Genomic DNA, 27,749 nt, shown 5'->3' on the forward strand with positions numbered 1-27,749 from the left:
AGCCAAAAGCACAACTACTCCGTAAGAGGATTACCTTGTTATCCAGAACTGTCCGTGCCACCTGCCTGCTATGCCACCACACAACCTATCCATAGTTTTTTCAAATGTAGCCAAAAGCACAACTACTCCGTAAGAGGATTACCTTGTTATCCAGAACTGTCCGTGCCACCTGCCTGCTATGCCACCACACAACCTATCCATAGTTTTTTCAAATGTAGCCAAAAGCACAACTACTCCGTAAGAGGATTACCTTGTTATCCAGAACTGTATTTAATTTTTCTCATGGGGCTTATATGATGCTAGAGCTTTTCTAAACTTTCCCGTCAAATAGACGTTTCTTAAATGGTGTCTAGACCTGGAAATATGACAATTTCACAACTTACAGATACATATTCTCATCTCTGTGCGCAAGCACACCCACATACACAAGAAGTAAATGTCATGTAGCATCAACCGCCTTTATCTGTGACCCTGAGCAGTTTGAAAGTTTTTTTAGTTAGCAGTTTCTAGTAAGTCCATAATACCTCTACAAAATTTTCTCACCTTCTTCTGTTTTTCGTAATCTCTTAATTATATTAAAGTTGGTTAGTCATTAGCCTACAGATTCCATTCTTCTGTTAACTATTCTACCTGAAGAGTTTTTTTTAAGGTTTTCTAAACCTGTCCACTAAGGCACATTTTTCATTATAGCCTGTAAGACCTTGTCCACGATATTAGTGGTAAGGGGAAGACTGCAGAGTGGTAGTGGCCACAATACAAGCTGTGTTTAAGTTTTATTCAGTCACTGAAATGAAATCTCCAGACAAAGTTGACCAACTTCTATTCTTAAGTGAAAACAGCATTTTGAAAAGGCGCGTGTTCGATAAGTGCAAATGTGCAGTGTTCATCCTATAGATAGGCCTAGATTTCGGTTCGGCTAATATCAATATCTGTTTGCGGGCTTGAGAAGAGATGTAACCTGGTTTTTTTGACTACACCAGAATGTCAGTTGGAATTTTTACCAGATCTGGAGTCACGTTTAGGAGAAGAAAATAGTGGGTTTGTGGCGGCAAGTCAAAGTACCTTTATTACATGAACATTAAGAACAGTAGTTTGTCAGATTGTAATACAATGTTAATATAATACAATTATAATATAATAGTTGTGAGTTAAAAAGTTGATGTTTAAATGTATTTGTGGTTCTGGTATTTGCAGATTCCAGAAATTCTTCAATAGTGAAGACAGGTCTTTTTGCCAGGAATTCTCGAAACAAGTTCTTTAGTCTGTCGTCTGTCAGGTTACAGAGGTAGTCTGGAAAGAGGTTTTTAAATTTTCGGTGTATGTATGATGGTTTTTTTTTTCGAAGACGTCTGTTCTTTGTTGCGGAAGGGTAAGGCTTGAGGCATGGCGTGTGGGGTCCATGTGAGTCTGCAGGTGTAATTTGTCGACGTGTAAGATCGCTTCATAGATGTAGAGTGCAGGTACTGTAACTATGCCTAGGGTCTGGTAGGCCTGTCGGCAGTTTTGCAGCGGCTCAAGGTTTGCAAGGGTCCTGACTGTAGGTCCTACTTCTTTTGTAGTACAAGCACTCTCTTAAGGTTTTCTAATGAGGTTCACGAGATTATGAGGCCGTATTTAATGTGAGACTCTACTAATGCTTAGTAGGCTATTATTGCCGCTTCCAGAGTGCCAACCCATTTGATGCGTTTAACAACGTAGATACCAGTATTGATCTTTCTGCAAATGTTGTTTACGTGATCTATCCAGGTGAGCCCGCTGTGTTGAGTTACACCTAAAAACTTGGTCTGATTAAGCACTGATTTATTGGGGATGCTTTTGGGTTGGACTTTTTTCTTGCTAAAGTGCACTTGTGTAGTTTTGTCAGGATTTATGGCTAAGTCATTTATTTTGCTGTAGACAATGGCGTTTTGTAGAGAAGAAACAGATTTATTGTACAATTCTTCAGCTGAGCCATTTCTTAAAAGGAGAGTTGTATGGTCTGCGTACATTATGCAGCTGGTACTGTTGTTTTTAATTAGAGCTGGGAGATCGTTAGTCACCAGAATGAACAGAATGGGTCCCAATACAGATCCCTGTGGGACTACTCTTGTAATTGGTTTAGGATGTGATCTGAACATGCTAGTGAGGCTAGATGTTGTATGGTGAATCTGCACAACTTGTGATCTCCCTTTTAGGTAGCTGTCAAACCACTTGTTTTCTAATCCTCTTACTCTTAAGGCTGCAAGTTTTTTGGAGATAAGGTCGTGTGCCAAACAGTTGAAGACCTTGCTGTAATCTAGAAATAATGCAGTTATAATTTGTCCTTCTTCTATACTGTCCATTATGGACTCAAGCAAGCTTATGATGGTAGTTGATTTTCCCTTTTGGAAGCCATGTTGCCAGTTGGTAATTAGGTCATGTTGTGTAAGATGTGTCATTAACCTCATCAGAAGTAAAGCTTTGCTGATGTGTCAAGTACAGCTGAGAAGGGGTCAGGTGGGCATTTGGGTCCGAGATGATGTACAGGAATGACACAATGAGATAAGTGCTCAGTGGTAGGAAAAAAATGTTATGCCTAATAGTTAGCAGTGGATGAGCAGCACCATGTGGTACCACCCTACTTTTCACATCTGTCATGGCCAGTGTCAAGCGTTTTACAAGTGTACAATACAAACATTAAACTTGGAGTCCCTGCACTAATGCTTACTGTCCACCACTTATTATGGCTGAGTCCTTATTATAGTATTTTCCGACCTTCAAGTTCATGTTCGTTTTAATGATCGTGGATTCACCTCCAATCATTCTGCTGAGGCTTTTGAATTCCCTCTAGTTTATTGATTCGGGAACCCTTTAAGTTACATCCTCTATTACAGTGGCCTTAAATCAAACCTTACGAATCTTTGGTCCAACAAGGAAGTCTTCAGAGACATGCGGTTTAACTGTGTTACTGTCAGTGAGGCATGTACCTAAGGTAATGTCTAACTAAAACCTCTTGCTTAGTATTTGCAAAAGTAAGTCAAGCCCCAATAAAAATAAACTTATGCGGCTCCTTACCTATGTTTTTTATATTGGATTTATAAGCTACATATAAATTAAAAAGCTGCTTATAAATTAATAAGCTAAATTTGTCTAGTAAAGCAGAGTGGCGCAGTCAATATAACGACTTGGATTGTTGATATTTATATTCCAGAGTATTAATATTTAAATCATCAATAATACATCCAAGACGATATAAAATATTTTTTTATTAGTAAAGATCCTAGTGAATATTAAGTACAATGTATTACTAAATTTGTTAACTATTAAATATTATCTGGTTTGTCTAAAATAAAAATCACAGTTCTAAATAAAAACAATGGATTTATTTTTAACTGGCAAATTAATAAGGTCAACGTTTCAGAATTTTTATCACTTCTATTTTCCACAAAGAATTGACAAACCGTTTAGTAAATTTAAAAATTCCTTTGGCTAGAAATAAAAATATTAATCAAATATATCAAAATAAAAATCAGAGCTCTCTTCTGAAATAAAATAATAAAGTTTTAAAATAAAAATGAAATACCACTTGGAAATAACTAAAATAAAAATGTTCACTTCTAAGTTCACTCAAAATTCAAAATAAAAATTTTAACTTCTCTTTACACTATTTGAACCATAACTTTCAAGTCTCTGCAATTCAGATTACAACTCTCTCTCTAACAATTATTAAAGTTCAATTAATTTTCAATTAACAATTCACAATAAAACAGTTCCCGTTAAATATTAATAAATTACTACTTTTCCAAATCTCAATTAAAGTTATTAACAAAGTTCAATTTTAATTCACTTCTCTTGCAAGCATGAACCAAATGTAACTTGTATGATTCTATTATGCTCTATTGTTCTTCGAGAATAAGTTATTCAGAATGCTCTGTAGTTTCTTTGAATTTAATTTTTTCCTATAAAAAAGACAACAGAATTAATTTTAAATCAGATCAGGATGACTATTTCAATAAAACGTACAATAAATTTGGTGCTTACCTCAAAATCACTCGCGGAAAAATTTAAGAAATACGGCGCACTGCAATTAACTTTACTCACGAAAAAAACCAAAAGAAGGGCGAAAATTATGAGCGGGGCGCTTAAATACTTCCCTTTCCAATCAACTTTGCAGGACATCCGTGGTGCTCTCTCATTGGTCCAGCTGTATCAAACCAGGAGAACAATACTCGCAACAAGACAAGTTCTAATCAATTCAAGGCAGTCAACCTGCCTTCCTAACAATTTAAAACTACCAGTACTAACTTGCCAAAGGATTACATGTTCGTTTTTACCCTGACATTTCACAATCTAATCTAAAATTAAGTCCCAATATTTCGATCCCAACATTTTTATTTAATTTAAGTTTTAATAAAAAAAATAAATCAATGTAGCTTTAAAAACGCTACAAGCACCCAAAAAGATGTGGTTAGCATTGCTGCATACTCCAAGGTGATTACCACTCTTTTTCTTCTGCAGTTGTCCGTCTTTATACTTGTAATGGTCGACATGATGTTGACAAATAGACGAAGGCTGGGACAAAGACTTTCTTCTGTTGATGGATGGTAACTTCTGCCACCTCTGCTGTCAAATCTCTGTTTCCTCTGAAACAATAAAACCATTATTTTTTAGAGTATTATGTAGGTCTGGGATGCAAGGTCTTATATTATTATCTTTTTTAACCTAAGAGCCCTAAGTTAGCACAGTATACATTCCTGATAAGATAAATCTCCTTCCCAAAATTACAGTTGCACTCTTTAGTGGAGGTTTGTTTTTGTAGTGATGTGTTTAAACTGGCAAGAAGTTATGCATGTTTTGTGTCTGACAATAAAAATCGCTTGACTAAACAGGCTCAAGAACTCTTGAGAGCACTATTGCAACCAATGTTGGACAGTTGTACAGAATTGGAGAGCAGTGTCTGACAGTAAACTTTCAATTCGAAACACTGCCTAGATATTGTTGTCATGTGTGAACCGAATTTGCATTGACTGTTGCAACAATGAGTGACTGTGTATCTAGACAATTAATAGACAATAGACAAATATTCATTGTACAATACGTTTTCTGTTATCACAATGTAATAAAAAACTGGAACATAGTCAATGATTACAACTACATAACTAAACTTATTCTAAACCATTACTTTCGATACATATTTTATTGATATAAAAAATACGTTATAAAACATAAAAAAAGTTGATTAAATCTAAGGCTTAAACCCATTTTACAGTTTTTTAAAAGATATATTTTTATTATTCGTTTTCAACATAAACTGTCTTCAAAGAATTCATTTACACTATAGTATGTTTTTTTGACAAAGTGCTTCTTTTAATTTTTTTGTAAATGTAGATAAGGGAAGTTTTTTTATATGACTGTGGAATATTATTATATAATTTCAAACCTAGATAAAGAGGACTAGTTTCAATTTTTTTAGTTTATGTGCGGGATATTGAAACAAGTTACAATTTCTTGTGTGATATCTATGATTAAGTTTGTATTTTTCAAATTCTTCAGGATTCTTTAGTACTAATTTAAGCATTTCAAAAATATATATACAAGGTCAAGTAAGGATGTTAAATTTTTTAAATAATGGTTTACATGTTGTTCTTGAGTTGCAATAACCTATTGTTCTAATAATTGATTTTTTACTATTAATGAGTTTTTGCACATCTGAGCAATTACCCCACAAAGTAATTCCGTAACTCAACATCGAGTATAGATGGGCATAATACATAGCTATACGAATTTTCAAAGACGTTATTCGAACTAGTATACTCAAAGCATACCTGGTTGAATTAAGTTTCTTATTTAATATATTGATATGGTCGGAAAAAAATTAATTTAGTGTCTAAATGTGCCAAAAAATTTACTACTTGTGTATTATTATTAAAATCTACAAAAATGACCATTTCTTAATTTAAAGCGTAATATATTAGTCATCTTGATTTAACAACAGACCATGAGTAAGGAAAATTTTGTCAAGTTTGTCAATGACATCTTTGTTGTCAAGTTCTAAGTCACTTAAAATTTTTCGTCTAATTAGAGCAGTTGTATCATATGCATATAAAAAAGGCTACAAATTTCTTTAGGGAGGTAATTTGGCAGATCATTGACATAGACAATGAATTACAATGGACCTAACATTGACTCTTGGGTTACACTATGTTTTACATCTGCCCAATTAGAACAATATTTTCCTGATTTATTAGTAATAATTGTCCTCTGTTTACGGTTAAATAAATAAGAATGTAATAGTGTAATATTGAAAAGTGTTTAATATTGACATTAGTGTAAAAATGTTTTCTAAAACCATACTGCTCTTTACATAATTTGTTATTAGATTCTAAAATGTCAAAAAGTTTGCTATGGATAACTTTTTCATAGATTTATGAAATGGAACTTAAAAGAATAATTGGTCTATAATTGTTTATTTCACTAGGTGAACCCTTTTTATATATTGGGTGAATTTCTGATAACTTTAATAGGTCAGGAAAAATTCCTTCACATAAGGACTTATTTATAAGTCCACTTAGTACATCAGAGGTTGTACAGGGTGGAGCGCGGTGATTTGCTGATTTGGAAATGAAATAAAAAAATTATGAACCTTAGAAAAAATTATTTTTTATTTTAATTATATTGAACAGTAAGGGAATTTTTAAATTACATAGTTTTAAATAATGTATCTGGCAAATGTCGACCTTCGGCATCCACACACTGCTGCATACGTTTTCTGAAGTTTTCATTAACTCTAACAAGCATGTCGACTGGTATTCTGCCAATTTCAGCCTCAATATTGTTCCTTAGGTCTTCCAAGGTGTTGGGACGGTTGATATACACCTTCGACTTCAGGTAACCCCAAAGGAAAAAATCGCATGGGGCTAAGTCTGGTGAGCGTGCCGGCCAGTTCACATTACCCCTCAAAGAGATAAGCCGTCCAGGAAACATTTGCCTCAAACAATTCATGGTAACCCTCGTTGTGTGTGCAGTGGCACCATCCTGTTGGAACCATGTATCCTCTAATTGCATTGCCTCAAGAGCCGGCTGAAAAAAATCCTGTATCATAGTCAAGTACCGTTCGGAGTTCTCAGTTATGGCACGACGGTTATCCTAAAAAAAGTAAGGGCCAATGACGCCTACTCGTGATATGGCGCACCACACAGTGACATGGTCCGAATGCAGAGGTCTCTGGTGGACTTCTCTGGGGTTTGTTTCACTCCAGTAGCGCATGTTTTGCTTGTTGACACACCCACTGAGGTGAAAATGTGCCTCATCAGAAAAGAACACAATTGCGTCACGCGGTATAGTTGCAAGCATGTCTTCACAAGAAATACGCCGTGTCAAATAGTCCCGTGCTGACAATTGATGGACCACGCACATTTTATACTGGTGAAATCTCAGTTCATCATGAAGAAAGACGGTGGAGAGAACGTCTTGAAATGCCAAGAGCAAGTGATTGCTTCAAAGCAGAGCATTTTGGAGAGCTCTAACTCTATCGATGTTTTCCGGTGTTGTAATCCTTCTCTGAGTTCCCCTTCGTACACATGACACATTCCCTACTGTTCTGAATGCAGTTACCCAATTTACAATTGATTACCGACCAGGAACACGTCCGCGTGGGGGAACAGCGAATTGTAAACGAAAAGCACGCTGCATTGCATTGATCGAGTGGGCATTTGAAAAATACGCTTCAAAACAAAACGACCTCTCCTCTCGTGTCCACTGCATGATGGCAACTGGAACGCGGAGGAATACAAATCTCCCGTCAGCCACTATAAGCCATGCCCACTCTCCCCTCTCTTCGACCAACAGTGCCGTTACAGCCTATAGTGCAAAAAAGCAAATTACCGCGCTCCACCCTGTATCAACAGACCTTTAAGTATCTTATTAGGCATCTCATCCCATCCACTTGAACTACTGTTGCTCAGATTTAAAATTATATTTTTGACCTCAGTTTTGTTAGTGGGTGAAAAAGCTTGCAGCTCAATGTCATCTTGTTTACATGTAAGATAATGTGAGGGGGGTAATGTGGCAGGAACTTTTGGAACTTTTAGTATCTCTACTATATTTGTATCTCAAGTACTTGTAACAATACTCGATATAAAAATTGTTTATCCTTGTTCACATAATGCGACAGTAGTTGTGCAAGTTCTTGTACAAGTTTACTTGCAGTGTAACTGCAGCTTAACTCATTATCCTCTCTTCCTCCAGATTGTCTGCTCCGGTCACCTCTTTTTACTTGGTTTCGGAATTGTTCCAATTTTCCTTTCATTGGTAGAGACCAGAAAAAACTGCTTACTACTTACTTAGTTGACAATATGATTAATATAATTTATGTTTCACCAACAATGTTTTACCGAAGTGCTATTAAGTTAATATTTTTAACACTGCTTCATCATTTTTCAGTTTGAAACCGCTTTGGTTGATGTTTTTGAACAAAGCTTCCCAGTACCTGTTGGTCCTGGGACTACGAAATCCGTAAAATGTATTGGCATGGTATTTGAGAATACTATTATGTTTGCTGAAGGCGGCGGGCAGGTAAGAAAATATGTATTAAGTGTAGTTAAATTCTATCTCAAGGCTTTTGTAATGGTATGTCCTGAAACAGTGGTTATAGTATTTGGTATACAGCAAACAAATCCATAAAGAATTCTATATATTTATCACTTTCCTCCCAATCGACTGACTACCTGTATGTTAGGGTGGTCCAAAAACTAAAATGTTAGAAAACGCATTCTCCACATTCATGCCCTTGTTCCAAACAAATTTTAGGTGATTAGGTCAACATTTAGTATGATTTAACACTTTCGAGAACAAAATATAATTTTTAGTAAAACATCGATACTTTTGTACAAAACCTACTTTATTTATTAAAATAATAAATATATCTCCATATGTGTAAAGTTTCTAATAGTTTCGAGTTTACTACAGCTTATTAACATTATAAGCCATCAGCGTTGCATTCTTCACCGTTGGAAACTGTTTTGTGTGTAGTTGTACTAACTGAAGAAAGTATTCAAACTGTTCTTCATTTTTTGTATTAAATGTTTGAATCAGAGCAATCCCTCTTTTGGCACAGTCGTTCACTACTTTAATGTTCTGTGCTTTCTCTTAAAAATCAGTAAAATTTGGATCAGTAGGCCACAACAAGGGTCCTTGCAAAGGAAAGAAGATGCTTTTTCTTTACCATTTTTAAGTAGGATGACGAACAGTTCCGTGTCCGCTGTGTAACGTATGTTTTGAGAGGACTCTCATGGTTAAATTATTTACTCTTTAGTCTCTTAAGGGCCTTAAACATTGGTGGGCGCTGTAGGTTCAATTTTTGTTTTGATACCGGCGCGGGAATCAAAAAGTGTTAATCCAATCAAGTGATTAAAAAAAAACAATAGGTGGCGTTTAAATGCTACTAAAGCAACTTTCCTAACGATGCAGTTAGTATATGTTTCGACTTGCTTTAAAAGAAGGAAGTCATTCATAACTACCTTCTCAGGTTTGGGCGCCTTGTTCTAATTTCGTCAGTAATTAGTGCTACAAATAAGCTTAGCTCAGTGATTCCCTTCTTTTCTTTCGATGTAAGGGTAAACTAATCCTTAAATAAATATATTTTGAGACAATAAATAGCCTTAGCCATCCAACGTGCACTGTGAAAACCAGCTGGGGCTCGGAACTTTACTTTCTATTCTAAGCTTGTATCACTAAGAAAATCATAACAAAACTGTAGAAGCTCTAAGTTTTTATCTCGAGGCTGCTTTGATTGATTTGGGTCCTCTAAAATAGCACCATAATAGTCTATCATATTTTTTCTGAGATTTTTTGTTTGGTCATTGGCTTCAAACAAATCATTACTACCGGGGGAAAGTTTTTCCTTGTCAATCTGAGGCCAGTATTAGAAATGCTTAACTATGGCAACATCAGGCCCCTCACTAACTCCAAAAGTTGTACTCAAAACGGAGGAGAGCACAATTTCAAGTACATGGTGTCTAAATGGAATACACACAAGGCTAGAATTGAAACTGTCTTCAAGAATGGCACATGCGCCACTCTTCAACCCTGTATTGGCAGCTGTTGTGTCAAATGCACACATTTTTTCTTAGTTTCCAATCATCCAGAGTGTTCAGACAAGCTATAGTTTGTTCCTGTACAGTCCTACGATCAATCTTTGGTACTCCTATCAGATTTTCGATCCCGTATCCAGTAACAAGAAGTGCCACTCTGTCAACTTTTTCAGTGTCTGTAAGTAATTTACTATCGAAATGTAAAAATAATGGATCTTCAAAAGTGAAAGTTGATGAATATAAAGTAGGTGAAATTGATGGAATAAATTAAACCCATTAAAAACAAGTTTGTTGTAATTGTTAGCTGAATAAAAGTAACCTTTTAAAGGTTAATTTATACAAATTAAAAATAAAAACTAGAACTTTCAAATCATAGGGACCTCTAAACGTTCTCAGATTGGGCCCAATTTTTTTATGGTGATTCAGTATGCATAGTGGAACAAAGGCAGCAATGTGGAGATACATATTTCAAACTTTTATTTTTCGTATATAATTGTGGAACACCCTACTGTACGTGTGTGTCATAACTATTCTATCAAATACTTAATCATTGCACTAATTGTAATACAACTTACAGTAAGATTGAGGTTGAATTATGCAAAATTATAAATCCTCAATAAAAGTTATACCACTTGACTGAATGGGAGTCTTTACTGACAAAGAAGTTCAGTGGGAACTGAAGAATGGTTGACTGCTAGGCCGTTCTGCTCACTAACAGAACTTCTGGGAAGGACCTAGAAACGGCCCATAAATCTGGGCTAAGAAAAAGGATCCCTTCATACTTATAGATCTTTCACTTTGCTGAATTGAATTGTACTGTAGTTTTTCTCTTGATTTGATGTTCTTGATGGATGTACAGATTTAGTAGTAAGATACAGATTACTTGTACTTGTAGTTCTGCACCGCTCTCAAGAGAACCACCGAAATCGCACCATTTTTTTATGATCTAAAAGTACTTTTGGTCCAGGTGGTGGGGTTCATTAAATCATTCAGAAAATAAATAAAAATACATATAACATATAAAATTAAATAAACATCATTGTAATCTTAGATTCTCCTAATTATAATGCTATAAAAAATTGACTTATTGTGTTGAACCCACTACGAATTGTTTTTTTTTTTTTTTTTTTTACTGTGCGTGTCCAAGTGGGCATAGATTAAGTTGTGCGTCAGCAGCAGATTAGTGTTCATACTCAACTTACTTGTACATTGAACTGGATTCTCGTATTTAAGTTAGACATATTTTCGTCTCTATATTTGAAAAAGATGTATAATATATTATTTCAAGATCTATGTAATATTTCATTTTACACTCACTATCACTCTCTGTAATAAGTACCAATTAAATTCGGACAATTGTAAATTTTCCACTTCAACAGTACATTACCGTAAATGCAAACCTAGTTGCTGTTGTAAAAACAGCAGAGAAAAACGATAGATCTATGGTGCTACATAACATAGAGTGAATTCAGCTCATTATACATAGCCTACAAATGCAATTTATAGAGTGTTTACAAACTAGTTTGTGGAAACTAAAGAATGAGTCATTAAAAACATTCAGTAGACTAGTAATGACGCTCACGTTATCTACAAGACATCAGAACTATTTTGAGGTAAAATTAAATGCAGATTGCTTTTGCGACCTGAACTCGTCAACCAGCTACTGCATGACGAAATATTTCACCAGTGATCCGCAATGGGTTATTGAAGCAACTCTTAATCAAACTATTTGCAGATATGAATGTTTGGGACGTTTTTGCTATGGAGTATTTTTGATACATATCTGTGTTTTTTTTAATTCAAATTCTTCATGATAGCACTTGTGATGGTGAAATATCGCTAAAAGGAAACAAATTAAAACATTTCTGATTTATTTTACAGCCCGCCGACGTAGGAAGTCTGAGGATCATCAGAGATACAGAACCTATCCTAAATATTGAGGTAGATGTGTTCCACGTGTTGCGTGGAGCCGACGGCAGGAACATACATCTGGTAACAGAGACATGGGACTTCCCATTATTGGAGTTGCCCAAAGGCACAAAAGTTCTCCAAACTATATGTTGGGAACGAAGACATAGACACATGTTGTATCATTCAGGTATATGGCATTAAATTGTATTTGATTTTCTAATTTACAAACTGTTCATATAAAAAGTCAATTTGCAATATACAAACTGAAAAAATGTAAAAGTTTTTGTTACACTACTCAAGTAAAAAGTAAGAACTTGTGCTAACTGTAAAATAACTTGGAAGTTTTAAATATATAATGTAATTCAAACATACTTCGATTAAAAAAATGTACTTAGGCGATTAACCCTCTCCTGCTCGCAAGGCATGAATCGGCACGGCCACCACATAGCCACTGCAGCTTAAACGGCACAGATCGGCACGCACTGCTTTACCCACTAGAGCCGATAAGTGCTGCTCTCGAGTAGCAATATTTTGTACTACTACGGGTTGTTTGCTATCAGGAGACCATTTACTTTACTCTTACAGTAGATTTATTCCATTATTTTGCTATTTATATTAGTTGTGCGGAAACAATAGCGGGTTGTAGTCGTACACTTCGTGACAGTGAAATCGATCTCGTTATTAGTAGTGATTGCGACAATTCATGTGAGTGTAGTGATGTACCAGAGCCTTGTGAAGTAGTTGGTGGCATTGAGGATGTAGTTCGGAGTGATCACAGTGGCAGTGGCAGTGACGGCGGGCCAGACAATGACCTTCATCAAGTAACTGCGCAACAAACAACCCCGCGCCCAGCTGTCCGTGTGCCCCCTCCCTGGCCTCGTACAATCAACTTCATTGAACCAATATATAGTAAAATAATTAATATATATAATTATAGTTAATTACAATGACGGAACGTGTGTAAGTTGAGGTGCCGTGTATTTTGACCGAGCGCGACCGGCAGAGCGAATTAATTGAGGTTAGAAGCACCGTGAACGCCTGGAAACAATGCGAGCGGGAGAGGGTTAAGGTAAAAATTTTCCATTTATATGATGAATTATATCAATTTTCTAACATTCATAATTGGGAGAAAACGTTTTAAATTGAATGTTTGTACAGAAGAATAAAACTGCTCTCCATAAAAAGTTACATTAATATGTAACTACATTAAAATGTAGTTACATGTATGTACATTAAAATTTTACTCGCCTTACTATTAAGTAAGGCGAGTAAAATTTTATGAAATCTGTCCTCAAAATAAAAAACATGGGGTAAATTATCCTATAGAACTAATACTAACAAAACTGACAAAAAATGTTACATGTCCTTAAAAAAACCTTCACTTTTAAACTGGCTTATAATTAATCAATGAATCATAATTTAAAAGTTTTATACTGTACAAAACATTATATTTTTAAAATAAATATTTTTTTCCTTTTACCCGTATGTAAGTTACAAAACATATAAGGGCTACAAATGTTGCATTCATCTTTCCACCTTCCGCTTGCTTAGTGCAGCATTGAAATCTGACAGTCATAGACTGAACTCCTGGAATCTGGAGTCAGTGTCCGAGTTATCATAAAGAAGTTGGCCACGAAGAAGCTCTAAACAAAATGTTTACGTCGTTCTGACATTAGACACCTAGACTACCAAATCAAGAGTAATCTAGATGAAGAGGTGTCTTCATTCTATCATCAGGTGCACAATTGAGTGCACTATGATGTTTTAGACACACATTTTTATGCACAGCAGAGCATCCGAATTTTCTACATGTTTCCAGGAAACATAAAATAGGGTCAGATTTCAGATGTTGTACTAAGCAGAAGGTGAAAAGGAGCTGAACTCAACATTCGCATTGAATCAACCCTTCTCACCATACATACGTTATGTATATGTGGGTCCAGAAATTAATGTACATTTTGCCCTATTGTGGCAACAGGTGGGGTTAGAGGCTTGGTGTCATAACGTTTCTACACTCAGCACTCATCCAGCTGTGGTTGCATGCCCCCACCTACTTTGCATTCTGTAACGTGTCAAAATGTGCACTTCAACAGAACATCTTATTGTTCGTGAGGTGTGTTCTGTGATTAGGTTTTTGTGGACAAGAAACCACAAAACTGTTGAAATTATTCGCCAGCTTTGTGATGTGTACCGAAAAAGAATAGTGAATGAAAGCTGTGTGAGGTAATAGGTTGTAAAAATAAACTAAACAATTTGTACAAATCTTGAGGGTTTTTCCTCTAGATATAGTTGAGATGTTCCTTACAAAGTTTAAAATGCAAAACATTAGCCAAATTATTTCATTTTCATGATTGTGGCACTGTACACTGTATTCGCTGACAGTTTATTTACATAACACTTAATTATGAATCGTTAAAACGTGTGATTCTGAAGTTGTTAAGGTTTTGTACAGTGATTGTAAATATAATTCAAGTGATAGTGATAGTGATGGATTTGTGAACAATGCCAAGTGATGCTGCACCTTTGTTGTGCAAAATTGTTTCAAAGTAGTAAGTAAACTACTAAAGAAAGAACAGTGAACAATATAAATACTACTATATAGTGTATTTATATGTATGTACTATGAAAAGAGTTTTGATGACTTTTTAAATTCTGTGTTGTGAACTATGAATCTTGCCATAGAATAAAACAGTGACTGAGTGCAGAGGCTTAAATAACTACTACCTGAATGGGTTAAAGGCAGAGTATTTTGTTCTTACATTCAATAATAAAATAGAAGCAGCTCTACAGTGTATAGTCCACAAGAAATAGTGTTAACTGTGATTTGTCAATGAATGATTAAGCATTGTCAATTTATGTTATTCCAGGACAACATCTGCTAAGTGCAGTAGCTGGTGAAACATTTGGTTGGGCCACCCTGGGGTGGCAGTTGTCAGATAATGGCTGCTATGTAGTCCTGAGTAAGTTAAACCTTTGTTACTTCTGTTGCACATTTTAGTTAAGATGTGTAGATTTTTATTGACTGATGCCGTAGTGCCAACAATATGGAGTATTGAATTCTTTGTAAAATATTTATATTACATTGTCAGTAAAGTTGAATAAAAACTCTTAACCCTTATAACTCATATGTCGGACGTTATATGACATTGTGATTTTGCTGTTCCATTTATATGTCGGACAGAATATGAAATTGTAACGACATCAGTTTTGCTTCATTTTCAGCCAGTCTGCGATGTTTCTGATTGGTTTGGTCGCTTAGCAATTTTCTTTACGTATTGATAAGAACATGTGTTAACCCATTGCGGATCGTATTGTTTTGGCGCGCGGGCACCAGCGGGCGCAAATTAATTCACGGTCAGCAGCCGCACGAACAGCAATGGTGCGACACATCGTATCGCTCGCTATTGTATACTAGAAAATTCAGCTGCGAAGGTATTCATTCAGATGGAACATGGGCCTGCTGGGGTTTCCGTGATGTAGGAACGATCACATGCGAGCAAGGTTACGGCGTGGCAGGGATGATGTCTGAATCATAGTCTAAATAAAGCAGATCGGGCGAATCGATTGCAACATCCGGGCCATTGTCTTGACTAAACCCACCAACATGTACGTCTGCGTCGTTTAGTTGTGTTACTAACCTCAAAAGTATTATAATAACAACTGAGGAAAACACCCAATCAGAAACGCTAAAAAGCAGAGAGTAAACTCATATCAATGATTTTTCAACTTCGACATACAACTGCGATCTGTAGGATATTTATAAAACTTTTGAAAATTCTAAACGTAGACTGTTGTTAAACACTCTTAGTAGACAAGTGAAGACGATCGCCCGATCTATCAGACATTAAAAGAACTATTTGGAGGGAAATTTAAAAGCAGACCGCTTTTGCGACCTCAGCTCGTCACCGTGCTGTTAGGCCCGGCCGCTGCGTGACGAGCCCAGCTCGTCAGTGATCCGCAATGGGTTAAATATTTTCCCACCTATTAATGTGTAAGAAAAAATTACCATCACCGCACTTACTGTTTGGTCTTTGCCTTGTTTATCATCACTGTCACTGTCTGTTATGTTTTCCAGTGTTAGATGAGCACCATCACCATCACTTTGTATATTTTTTGTAAATACTAGAATGATTGTCAATCTATAATTCAGCAATAGCTTCGAAATCAGAAAGTAAAGATGTTTCGGTAACAACATATTGAGTTAGTGACTTGAACAAGTCTGAAAATAGTTAAGCAGATGAAAATCATTCTCTGTATGTCATTATTAGTTCCTGAGAGTGCAGTGCAGTTACAGCACGAATTGGGAACATCACATACTGGTTGAAAATTAAGTATAATTCTCATCATTTCAATGTCGGATGCCGTCCAACATACTAGGGTAATGGCAAAACTGTGGTGTTGGACGACGTTCAACATACAAATTTTAAGGGAGGGAATCATTTTTGTATCACAAAACCCGCTGAAAAATCCTGGCCTTTATTAACCTGCAATATATTTTGAAAGATATTATACACTGATAAAATAGAAAACTGTTAATTGTTAGTATAATTTTGTCTAGCTAACTACAAGAAATTAGAATATAATTCACTGTTATTAAGTATAATAATGGATGTACTTGTATAAAGACTAGTTTGCTATAAATGGGTTTTCACTGAAAATCTGGTAAAAAAATTATAATTTATGTATATACGAGGGGGTACCCAAAAAAAACCGGAATTATTTTATAAAAATTATATATTATCAAATTTTTTACAATACGACCTTATCTCCTTCAAAATAATCTCCATTACAACTAATACACTTGTCCCAACGGTATTTCCATTGATCAAAACATTTTTTGTAGTCATCTTTAGAAATGGCTGCAAGCTCAAGCTTCGTTTTTTTCTTAACCTCTTCAACGCTGTCAAATCGTTGACCTTTCAAGCCTCTTTTCATGTGTGGAAATAAAAGATGGCGACTTCCATTGGCTTGACTGTTGCTTCGTTTCTGGGTCATAACCATAGCACCATGACTCATAATTACCTCACCAGTAATTACCTTTTCCAGAAAATCGGGATCATTTTCGAGATGTTCTTTCAGAAGGCGGCAAGTTTCAACTCAATGTGCCTTTTGATGGTCAGTCAGAAGTCGACCCTTGGCAGCAACCCTTTTCAGTCCTAAAAAAATCTCCTGTTAAAATTCGCTGAACCGAGCTCCAAGTTAACCCACTACTCTCTGATAGTTCCTCAATTGTCTGTTGACGGTCGGTGAGCACAAGTTCACAAATTTTCTCAACATTTTCGTTCGAGAGGTTGATGGACGTCCAGAACGAGGTTTGTCTTCAATCGACATGTCGCCATTTTTAAATCGAGCGAACCACTCGTAGACCTGAGTTTTCCCCATAGCATCATCTTTGTAAACTGTATTCAACATTAAAATAGTTTCTGCAGCATTTTTACCAAGTAAAAAACAAAATTTCACAGCTGCATGTTGTTCACTTAAACTTGCCATGACAAAAAACGAAACAAGAACAAAACAGGGTTAGCGAAAACAGTCACTACGAACGAACAGAATGCACTAGGACAACGGAACTGGGGTCACTGAGCTTGCAATGGGTTGCGCGACACACGCCTAGCGGCAGGAATGTGTACTACACGCTGCCGGCTGCCATCAATACGATTCCGGTTACTTTTGGGTACCCCCTCGTAATTAAGTTAGCATAAGCAAAAAATGGTTTTTGAGAGTTTCTATAGTTTGGTAAGACAAGTTGAAAACTGGAAAAATATGAAACAGACATCCAATATAGATTACTCTAAATTATAAAAATTTGTAGATAAATAAAAATTTAACCCTTCCCACGCGGCAAAACGGATATATCCGTTAGGCCTAATTTTGACCGAAACGCGGTAAACGGATATATCCTTCAAAGTCTATTGTGTGTTATTTAATAAATTGTAATTGCCGTGGAATCCGCTAGAGTTCAAGGGAATGTTGAATACTTGTTCCGAAAAGCAGATGTTACAGTTTGAACCTCATTGGGCGCGTCGCAGTGGTGGGAGTGCGTGGCTTTGTCCCTCGTGGCGTGATTTTGCCTCAGTCTGCGGTGAACCATTACGCGGTAAACGGATATATCCCGGCACGGCATAGTTTAGTGTTTAACGCTGTTTTGCCATATTTCCTTATTTACTGTTCGTGTTCCTGTTGTATTTAGCATTATATTATCTTTTTATTTTGTTGTTATTACTTTATTTGTTGAAAATATTTTTAGAAATTCAAGTAAAAAGGTTGTTTTTTCAATTTTATGTACATTTTGAAAATTTGTAAAAAAATATAGGGGTCTGATTATTTTGTGATACTGTATTATTTTTGTATTCCTAATAGCCACCACTAACTAAAAAAAGGTGGCCTCGGACCTTCTCTCATTAAACAGATCAATGTCTTCCAAGGTCATTGGTCTCATTACGGGGCATGGTCACCTGAAGAAGCATCTACACAGAGTTGGTATCCTTCAGGAGGATCCGCTCTGTGGAAGGTGTAATGAGCAGGAGGAGACTGCTGAGCACCTGCTCTTTGATTGCCCAGCAATAGCAAGAGAGCGGTATGCCATCTTTGGTAGCTTGAACAGGGGTGGCGAGTTTTCCCAGGAGGACTTGATAGGTTGTTTTCGGCGGTTTGTTGAACTGCTGAAGTTGTAGACTGGTAGTCCTCATGGTGTTTCCGGGGTGCGCAAAAGGCCCTTGAGGCTTAAGTGCATGGCAGTAGGCCGCCCCAGGGGGAAAAAAAAAAAAAAAAAAAAAAAAAAAAAAAAAAAACAGAGTTAGTAAAATCTAGAAAAAAATTTTAAAGTTAATTACGCGTTATGAGTCAAAATTGAAAGATAAATTCCGCGTGGGAAGGGTTAATACAAAGAAAATTAATAATAAGTAAACAAGTAGTCCAAACTTTATTTAGTTTTCACAAATGTATAAATTATATGAGCTTTAACTGTCTTAAGTAGCAAGGCCCGAAATTTTCAACTCAATTGTCACTTTATTTGAAAATTCAATTTAACACATTAAAACTCATAGCAATATGTCTGTAATGAACTACAGTTACAGATGATTAAATGTAATTGACATTATTTAGTGTAGATAACATGTTCATGACAATGTGCTCCCCATCTATTAGGAGGGTACACGCTATTTTTCACAACTGCCGGTGTGTACCCAATCAGGTACGCATCGGGATTTCGTATAACGTGTCATGCACCCGATGGAGTACACATTGCTGTGCATTTTATTATGGCGTTTTTATTGTTTGCTTGTCTTGGTTTGTTAAATATGATCTCTTGCTTAAAGAAATACCTCAGACTATCTTGTATCTCGTCGGGCACACTATTGCTTAAGTACTCCTTAGGGTACATGGAAAATCATTGAAAACACGTATTGAAATAATTAGTTTGCAATATTGCGAAGCCTACATACTTTTGTTATACTTGGATGTTTAACATTTAACAAAATTATGGTTTTTCCATTATTATTGAAAAATTCTATGGTATATAAAAAGTTCGGGAATTAGCTGTTATCGTGATCCTGTTAATACGCTGTTGTTATTAAACATTGTGTAATAAGTGGATGAAAAGTTTTGCATTTTAGGCCTAACTGTTATCAGTCATCAAATTGTGTTTTTTATTGATTTTTCTCAGGGGATGTACTTAAAAAAATTCTGAATTTGATACTGATTCCTATGTTATTTATAACTAAAAATATACGTCAATTCCAAAAAATTGTATCTCCATTTAAACCCTCTAAGTGGCAACTGCCGTATATACAGCAATTGAGATATCTAGACAGGTGGCAAGCTTTCTAATGGTCATTCATTGATTTTGGTGGCAGCTGTATTCTGTAGTACCTCGGTGCGAGACGTGTAGGTCACCCCTCTTGTGCTCGTCAGCGATGCTCTCCCCATCCGCCTCGAACACTCTATACCACTTGTAGATCACCTGGTTTATAACATTACCATACACCTTAGTCAGTAATCTATATGTGTCTTTCTGAGTTTTACTAAACAATTTATATTACAACGTCGCTCAAAGTTTTATTCCTACTGCCCATACTAGGCGAATATCTAAAACTCGTTACACAAGGTGTCAGATATCTCCGCTCACTGCATCTGTTAACTTAAAGTAGGCCAATCCCCTTTTAAGCCTTATTCTGTCCGCCCTCATGGGTCACTGGCCTGTGCGAGGATCTTATCAAACAGAATAAGGGGGAGAGTCGATACAGTACAAGTTCAATGGTACTGATAAAAAGTGCAATGGTCATAGACAGGATTTGAACCTGCGTTATCTCTAACTCGGACTCAAAGTCCAACGACTTAGACCGCTCGGCTCGGCCATCGGCACTCCCAGTTAAAATTATTGTTGACTAAGTGAATGGGTAACGAACCTATTATCATTACTTTTTGAACAGTTGTGTAATAAATACTGACAGTAAAAGAACCAATCCACTACACGACTTATTATATATGATATATTGGTTTAAGCTATATTAACTGTTATTTTACATATGAAGTTATAACAAATACAACAATTTAACCTATCTTTTCCGTATGTACAGTACATCACCCACTCATGTAATGATGTAATAGGAGGAGTTGCAGTCATCGGAAATTATCTGTTTCAGATACTCCAGATATTTCCACTCAAGAATTGAAGGCTTTGGAAAACAAAGCAAATGAATACATAAAGGACAATCTCAGTGTGACAACTTATCTGTACAATCAAGGGGAAACTGATGCAAGGCTGGAGAAGGTATGTATCCATTTATTCTGCAATTTAAACCACTCTGCAGTCTTAGTCTCTCATTTCCATGAAATTTTATGGAATGCAGGTGAAACTTACTGTCATACGTCACATGTATGTTCACTGTATATGTCCCAAGTCATTATTTAAAACTTCATTAAGTTTTTGTTCCTTGTTTTGTAAAAAATTAGTTGTAATTGAGTTGTAGTCATGTATGTAATATAAATCACAAGGTTCACATATCCATGGGATACTACTTTGTTTTTTAATTTAATAAGCGAATTTAATTGCAGAAATTTATGTAGACATGTTAAAATGTTTAGTTTTTAATTTGAAAGTAAAAATAATTTTATTATTTAACAATAATAAATCAGAAAATTAAACATTATTGCTGCGGAAAACATAAAATTCTTAAAGGTACTATTTCCTAAAGATATATAAATTACAAACTAATTAAAACCCTTGATCACAATAAAACAACTTGTATACTTCAAGGAGATTTGTCTGTAATTTTTGAGTTTATTGTTATTTCATTTTATTGTCATCGCATAGTTAAAAAATAATATCTGATTTGTGCACTTCCATACAAAGAATATTTATTCCATGGCCTGTTAAAAATGTTTATTCATTGAGAGAATAACTTTTCATCTCATACAATAAATTTTGACCAATAGACAATAGACAAAATTCTTTATTAACATACTCATTGAGAACAGTATTAGCGTCATAGTAAACAATACAAGTGTTTTTTTTTTACAAAATATAAATTTTTGTAATTATATAAAAGGTTACATTGTAAAATTTAAATGTCAAATACTCTTTGAAAGAATTCTTCTATGGAGTAGAAGGGGCGGTCAGCAAGCCATTTGTGTAGTGCTGGTTTGAGTTCATTCTCTCCTTTGTCTCTCAGCTCTGATGGCAGGTGGTTGTGAAGCTTCCTCCCGATGTATGTAGGCTTCTTTTCGAACTGTGACAGTCGGTGGGCTGGAAGGTCATACAAAGTAGTGTCTCTGAGGTTGTACTGATGAACTTCACCCCGCTTTGGTAGGCCCTCTCTTACTGCGTGCATCACAGTTTCTTGAATGTATAGTGATACGATAGTGAGGATCTTATGGGTTCTAAAGGCTTCTCTACAGCTGTTTGGTGGTTGCAGTCCTACCATATCAATCAATAAATAGTATCAAAATTCAGTGCTGTAGAATACTAAAATAAGCCTGTACATAAATAACAACAATGATGAACCAACCAACGATGAGGTATTTCAAATGATGAAACCATTTAGATACAAGATGGGTTTACAGATAGTATGTGTGAATGTTAAGTTTAGCTCCAGTTCACCGTCTTCTTACTTGCAGCATCTGAAATCTGATGCTGTTGCAGACTTAACTATCTTATCTGAACTGGAGCTAAACTCAGCATTGAATCGACCCTTCCCACCATAGCTGCATTGTAAGAAGAATGTATTTTGCTGTTTTTGAGATAATTCTTAATCTGTATTTCCCCCAAACACCACTAGTGTTATTTTCAAAATACTTAGCATGGAAGTTAGGTGTTAAAGACCTGAAAACTTTAAAATATAAACAATAAGAAGTGTAAAATGAAGTTAACTACAGATCATCACCTTAAGGTGTATTGTTATGGAATCTTGCGATGAAGAATGCACACTATGGCACAGGTTAAGAACTTCATCTCATAGTAGAATCTGTCGTTATGTTTATTTTTAGTCAAAACAGTAGTATTTTCATTACCTGTGCGCTGAACAACAAAATTGTAACATAAGTCACTTAGCAATTTTTCAGTTATGGTTCTGCTGCTACTAGCCCGTTGAAAAGGTTTGACAGCCAGGAAGGCTTTTTTGGGGTTCAATATTTTGTCAAAGTGTGTACGCAATGGAGATGGTCAAGTAATAGAATAATCAGTAATTGACGATGTAACCTCTTGGGTTACAATTTGGTCATCATGGAGTGCAGAGTTTTTGATAAGTTTCCGTTTACATCTTGGCCGTTTAGGTTTCCCCGACGCAGCTATATTACATTTTTCTTCATGGAACAAGATTACATCATTGCCTCCACCTCTTTATTATTCATTTCTGTTGTTTATGTTATTGTCACTGCATCAAAATTGACAGAACGGTTGTAACAGGCGAGGACCAAAGGGTTACCAGACAACTATGGAGATTCCATAAGGATTGTTCAGATCGGCGACCTTGAAAACAACATGTGCTGTGGAACACATGTGACAAGCCTGTCACAACTGGAAGTAAGTACACAAAATCATGTATCTAAACATTAACTTTACATAGAACAATACAGGATACTGTAGACTCTAGATAATACAACATGTACTGTAACAGAACACTGTTGCATTATAGGAGATTATGAAGTACTGGAGATATCATAATAAAATTACCAAATAACCTCATAAGTAAGACTAAAATGTCTTAAAAACCGTTAAAATGGGTTAAAACCAAACTATCTTTTGATATACATATCTTTATTAGTATTGTTAAAGCAAAATTCAAGTCATACAGTCCATCTGTACTACAAGTGCTTCAAGAGGATGGTTCCGTTAGGCAATTGGAATTCTGCGAGACAATAATTATCTGCTTAGAGGCTGATCCAAATTTCTTGCAATCAATTTTGTGGTGTGATGAGGCATGTTTGAAACTAAATGGATGTCAATCGGCATAACTGTGTGTAGTGGTCGGATGTAAATCCTCATAACGTAATCCAAGCAGAACTCAATATGCCTGGTGTTATGGTATGGGGAGGTATTTCGAGTACTGCACTGATTGGTCCTTATTTTCTTCAAGGAAATGTTAACTCAGAAAGTTACTTACGGTTGTTGCAAGAAGTAGTAGTTCCTGAGCTCAGAAACAATCCTGTTTTCAATATTCATTCGCTCATCTGGCAATAAGATGATGCCTCAGCACAATTCAGTATTCAAGTTCGAGATTTTTTTAAGTAATACATTTAATGAATGGTTTGGCCCGTGCGCTCGCCAGACTTGACCCCATGTGATTTTTCCCTTTGGGTTATTATAAAGGAGACTGTGTATGCTTCAAAACCGCAAAATCTTGACGAACCCAGAAACCTAATTAGAAATGCATTTAAACTTGTTAATAACGTTAAACCTTTATTGCTAAAAAATTGTGATTCTATTCTCAGTCGTTGTATGAAGTGTATACAAAATCAAGGTGGACATTTCGAACAACTGCTATAACATTGTATGGTAATATTTAAGTAATTGTATATAATGAACTTGTTTTCTTGCCTATAATGTGTTTTATTTATATTATCCTCAGTGTCCCATCCGTAATGCGTACTTTGTTTTAAAAATTTGTTTCCTTCTTGTAAAGATGCTATAGTTCAAATTGACACTATTACATTATCAATTAAGTACAAGAGTTATCTAACACATATTTTTTTTAATGTAGCAATATATTTCACAGATAACTTTACATGAAGTTGAGGTTCCTTTTCCCATGTCTCTCTTTCGTTCTGTCCATAACAGACCTTCAATTGCTCAAAGCTGGTTTGAATAATTTTATGAGGCACATGGATTCATGGATTGCAGACAGAATTTGGCAGACCTAAGTGACGGCTTACGGCACAGTTTGATTTCTAACTACGTGTTGGATTTCTTAATATTTGATTAAATTTTTCCTTCGGGAGGTTCTGTCCGTAATAACAGAATGGCTAAATTGTTGAATGGAATGTTTTGCCTTCTGTACGCAATCCTGTTAAATCCAGATAATTTAATATTTAAGAGTTTTAATTGATAGTATATCTTTTTATTTTTATCAGATGATCAAATTGCTTCGAGTGGAAAAAGGAAAAAAAAACAAGAAGAAGGAGGAGGGGAAAGAGCAAAGCACTCTTCTACACTTCATGGTTGGGCGGAAGGAAATATTTGAGAAATTCCATGACATGTACTCGACAGAAAGCCAGCTTTCGTCAACATTGGAGTAAGTTTTATTTAATTAGATTGGCTTTGAGGATAAAGAGCATGCATTAACCCTTAGTGCACCGCCGCTCCCGCGCGCGCCGTCGTTCGCTAGACCGCCTGATGTTTGAGCACCGTACAGATCCAATACCACCACGGCAAAATCACCCGTTTTTGCATGGTCACATATTAAATTACATAACTTTCGTAAATTTTGAGCTAGCCTTGTAGTTTTGGTTTTGTTTTTGAGGGGAAGAGATGTACTTTCAGTTGATGTAATAAATTACAGTTTTATTTTTTTTTACATTTGTTTAGTAGTATGTATGCCTGTCGTAATTTAAAAAAAAAAAATCTTAAGTTTGAGGTCCGAAAATACACTGAATAAGTAACTTGGGCTCAAGTAACGTTTTTTAACCTAAAAGTACGTATTGTTTTGAGCATATACTAAAAGTTTCAAATAGCCTATATTCCACAGAAATTGCATAAAATAATGTAATTTAAGTAAAATTCAAAAAATTTCAAAAATTCCACTGTAGGATGAAGATACACTTGTTACTATAGAAACAAGTAAATATCAATATTTTATAGTTGAAATGAAGCAGAGCAATACAATTCAAAGTTGATATAAATATATTTTATATATATATTATGTTTAAACTATAAGGACAAAGGCGTAAAGTTCACAGAGCCACTATAGTGGCCCATGGCGGTCAAGGTAACGTACATCTCGAGCCACTATAGTGGCTCATGGCGATCAAAGGGTTAAGGGGGGAATGGAGTAGAGCCTGTCTAAACAATGTTAAATTAGCCAAACCTTTACACATATATCTCAATAACCATAAGAGATATGCCAATGAAGTTTTTGTCTCAGTAATAAGTATGTTCTTGTACAAGGTTCAACAGGGGAATTTCCAAAATATAACAAAATTTTTGAATTTTATTTTTACTACTAAAACACTTTGGTTTTAGCGTAATATTTTATTTTTAATTTTCTTTTCAGAATGAATAATGAAAAAATTTCTTGTTAAACCATACAACTAAGTGAGTTACATTTGTGTAAAAATTTCAGAGCGCTACCCCTCTCCAATCCTGAGAAAAGTGCGCAAATGTTTAAAAACATTTAAGTGACGGGAAATTGCGAAGAAAGGCAGCGTTTAATGATATATTCATAAATTAAAAGTAGACTTACTTGTAATGCATTCCATAACCATAGCTGGGGTCATCAGGATCCTCTTCCACATCTTCAATTTCCTTTTTTTCCTGCCTTCTCATCTGTCTAGCCTTCTTCTTAATCTCTAACACTTGTTTTTGGGCCAAGTATACTCAGTCCTTATCCAACCTTTTCATTGCTTCAACTGTGTTTAGACCTATTTCCATGTTACATTTGTTCACGGTTTCACATTTGGCTATGTAACCATCATTAAAACATGAAATTGCATCATAAATACCAAAATGCAATGTTTTATTGGCGACAAAGATAATTTTGGGGAGGCAGTTCCAAATAACGTTGTTGACGCTCTCATTAGGATTTTGGATTTTTCCATGAACATATTTTTTTAGTAGGTCAGCTTTGGCTAGGTCATTAAAAATTGGTTCAATCTCCTTCATAACTATTGTAGGTAGTGACTTTTTGTGGAGAAAATGTTGATTCGCAACTGCCTTTTGGTACTTGCACCACCTTTTGGGCGTGTGCAGTGTTCATAAAACCCTAAATAAATATGACTTACTGTCCGCATCTCACTTGTTTGCGAGCTCAAGGAATGCACCTGCCATTGCTGAGGCTGTCGACCAGGTGTCACTTCCCGCACTACTACCCGGCCTAAAACTATTAGTTATTTGCCTTGTCACATTATAACGCCAGGAAATTGGTGTATTTAAGTAATTCTATATTTAGGTATAATGACATTTTTTACATGAGCTATAACATTGTTTTGCTCTTATCCTAAAACTGTAGAGTTATTTAAATTATAAATTGTTATTCAAACCATAGCAACATGAAAGTTGTTTTACTTATTATCTTGAAAAAATGTTGGGACTTGAAACCATACGTATTATAATAAAAAGTCCGTATATTTTTCAAAATATGACACAAAATACATTTTGTTTTCTAACCTTAGTCGAGTGGACATGCGAGATCTGATTCAGAAGAACTCTGGTCGTCGTCATCGGGGTCGTCACTTTCACTGGAGTCCACGCCAACCAGTTCAATAACGAAGTGGTCAATGACGTCTTCTATTAATCCATCCTTTATCCAGAAGTCCTGCTCTAGTTTTAGGGTGTGATTTGTAAAAACCTTCCCAGTCTATTTTGGTAACAGAGTTCATAGCTTGTGTTGTCACTTCCTCAAGTTTTGTTAAACATAAATCACTTTTGATATTGTGATTTTTTAATTTCCCGTTTCATGGTAGCCCAGGCTAACTCTATAGGATTTAGCTCGCACATATAAGGTGGTAAACGGATTACTAAATGTCCCATGTGCCTTTAGTAAAGAAATCTACACGGAAAATCTTTTGTGGAGGTTTGTGTTGCACTATTAAATCGTACAGTTAAAATTTTTTCATAGTCCGTGGAACAAGCTATATTATTTTTAATTAACCATTCAACCATGTCATTTTTAACTGCATATTTAGAAGGAGGTTTATTGTCCTGAAGGCAGTGATATGGTGCATTATCAAGGACAACTACGCTGTTTTTTGGAAGATGTGGCAATAGTTTTTTCGTGAACCCATCGTTCAAAATTAACGCCATTCATTTGACCATGGTAATCACCGGTAGCTCTGCCAGCTTTGAAAATTAAATTGCTGTCATGAAGAAATCCATCTTTCGTGCCGGCACTAACCACTATTAGTCTATTAGATGAACTCGTGTTTGTCAAGACGCCAGGAACACCAGGACCACTCCAACATTTTCCAAAAGTTAAATTGTTGTCCACCCACGTCTCGTCTAGGTACACAATAACTTTACCCTCGTGTCTACACTTTTGTATCTCTCGCAAATAACGAGCACGCCAGTTTACTATATCAGGCCGTTCTATTAAAACGTTCCTGATTTTTTCCACATCTCTTCCCACTTAAACCCCATGG

General features: G+C 35.7%; 1 protein-coding gene across 4 annotated transcripts in view; it reads left to right on the top strand.

The window, feature by feature from the left end:
• LOC124370009 (alanyl-tRNA editing protein Aarsd1) overlaps positions 1 to 27,749 on the top strand; it is a 66,563-nt gene that overhangs the window by 20,315 nt on the left and 18,499 nt on the right. For all 4 annotated transcript variants that reach the window (XM_046828281.1, XM_046828282.1, XM_046828283.1 and 1 more), the window contains 6 exons: positions 8,401 to 8,532; positions 11,931 to 12,147; positions 14,828 to 14,920; positions 20,603 to 20,730; positions 22,864 to 22,980; positions 24,528 to 24,688. In XM_046828281.1, the coding sequence (XP_046684237.1) occupies positions 8,401 to 8,532; positions 11,931 to 12,147; positions 14,828 to 14,920; positions 20,603 to 20,730; positions 22,864 to 22,980; positions 24,528 to 24,688 (848 nt within the window). The remainder of the gene's footprint in view (positions 1 to 8,400; positions 8,533 to 11,930; positions 12,148 to 14,827; positions 14,921 to 20,602; positions 20,731 to 22,863; positions 22,981 to 24,527; positions 24,689 to 27,749) is intronic.

The sequence above is a fragment of the Homalodisca vitripennis genome, chromosome X (assembly GCF_021130785.1).
Source record: "Homalodisca vitripennis isolate AUS2020 chromosome X, UT_GWSS_2.1, whole genome shotgun sequence".
NCBI lineage: Eukaryota > Metazoa > Arthropoda > Insecta > Hemiptera > Cicadellidae > Homalodisca > Homalodisca vitripennis.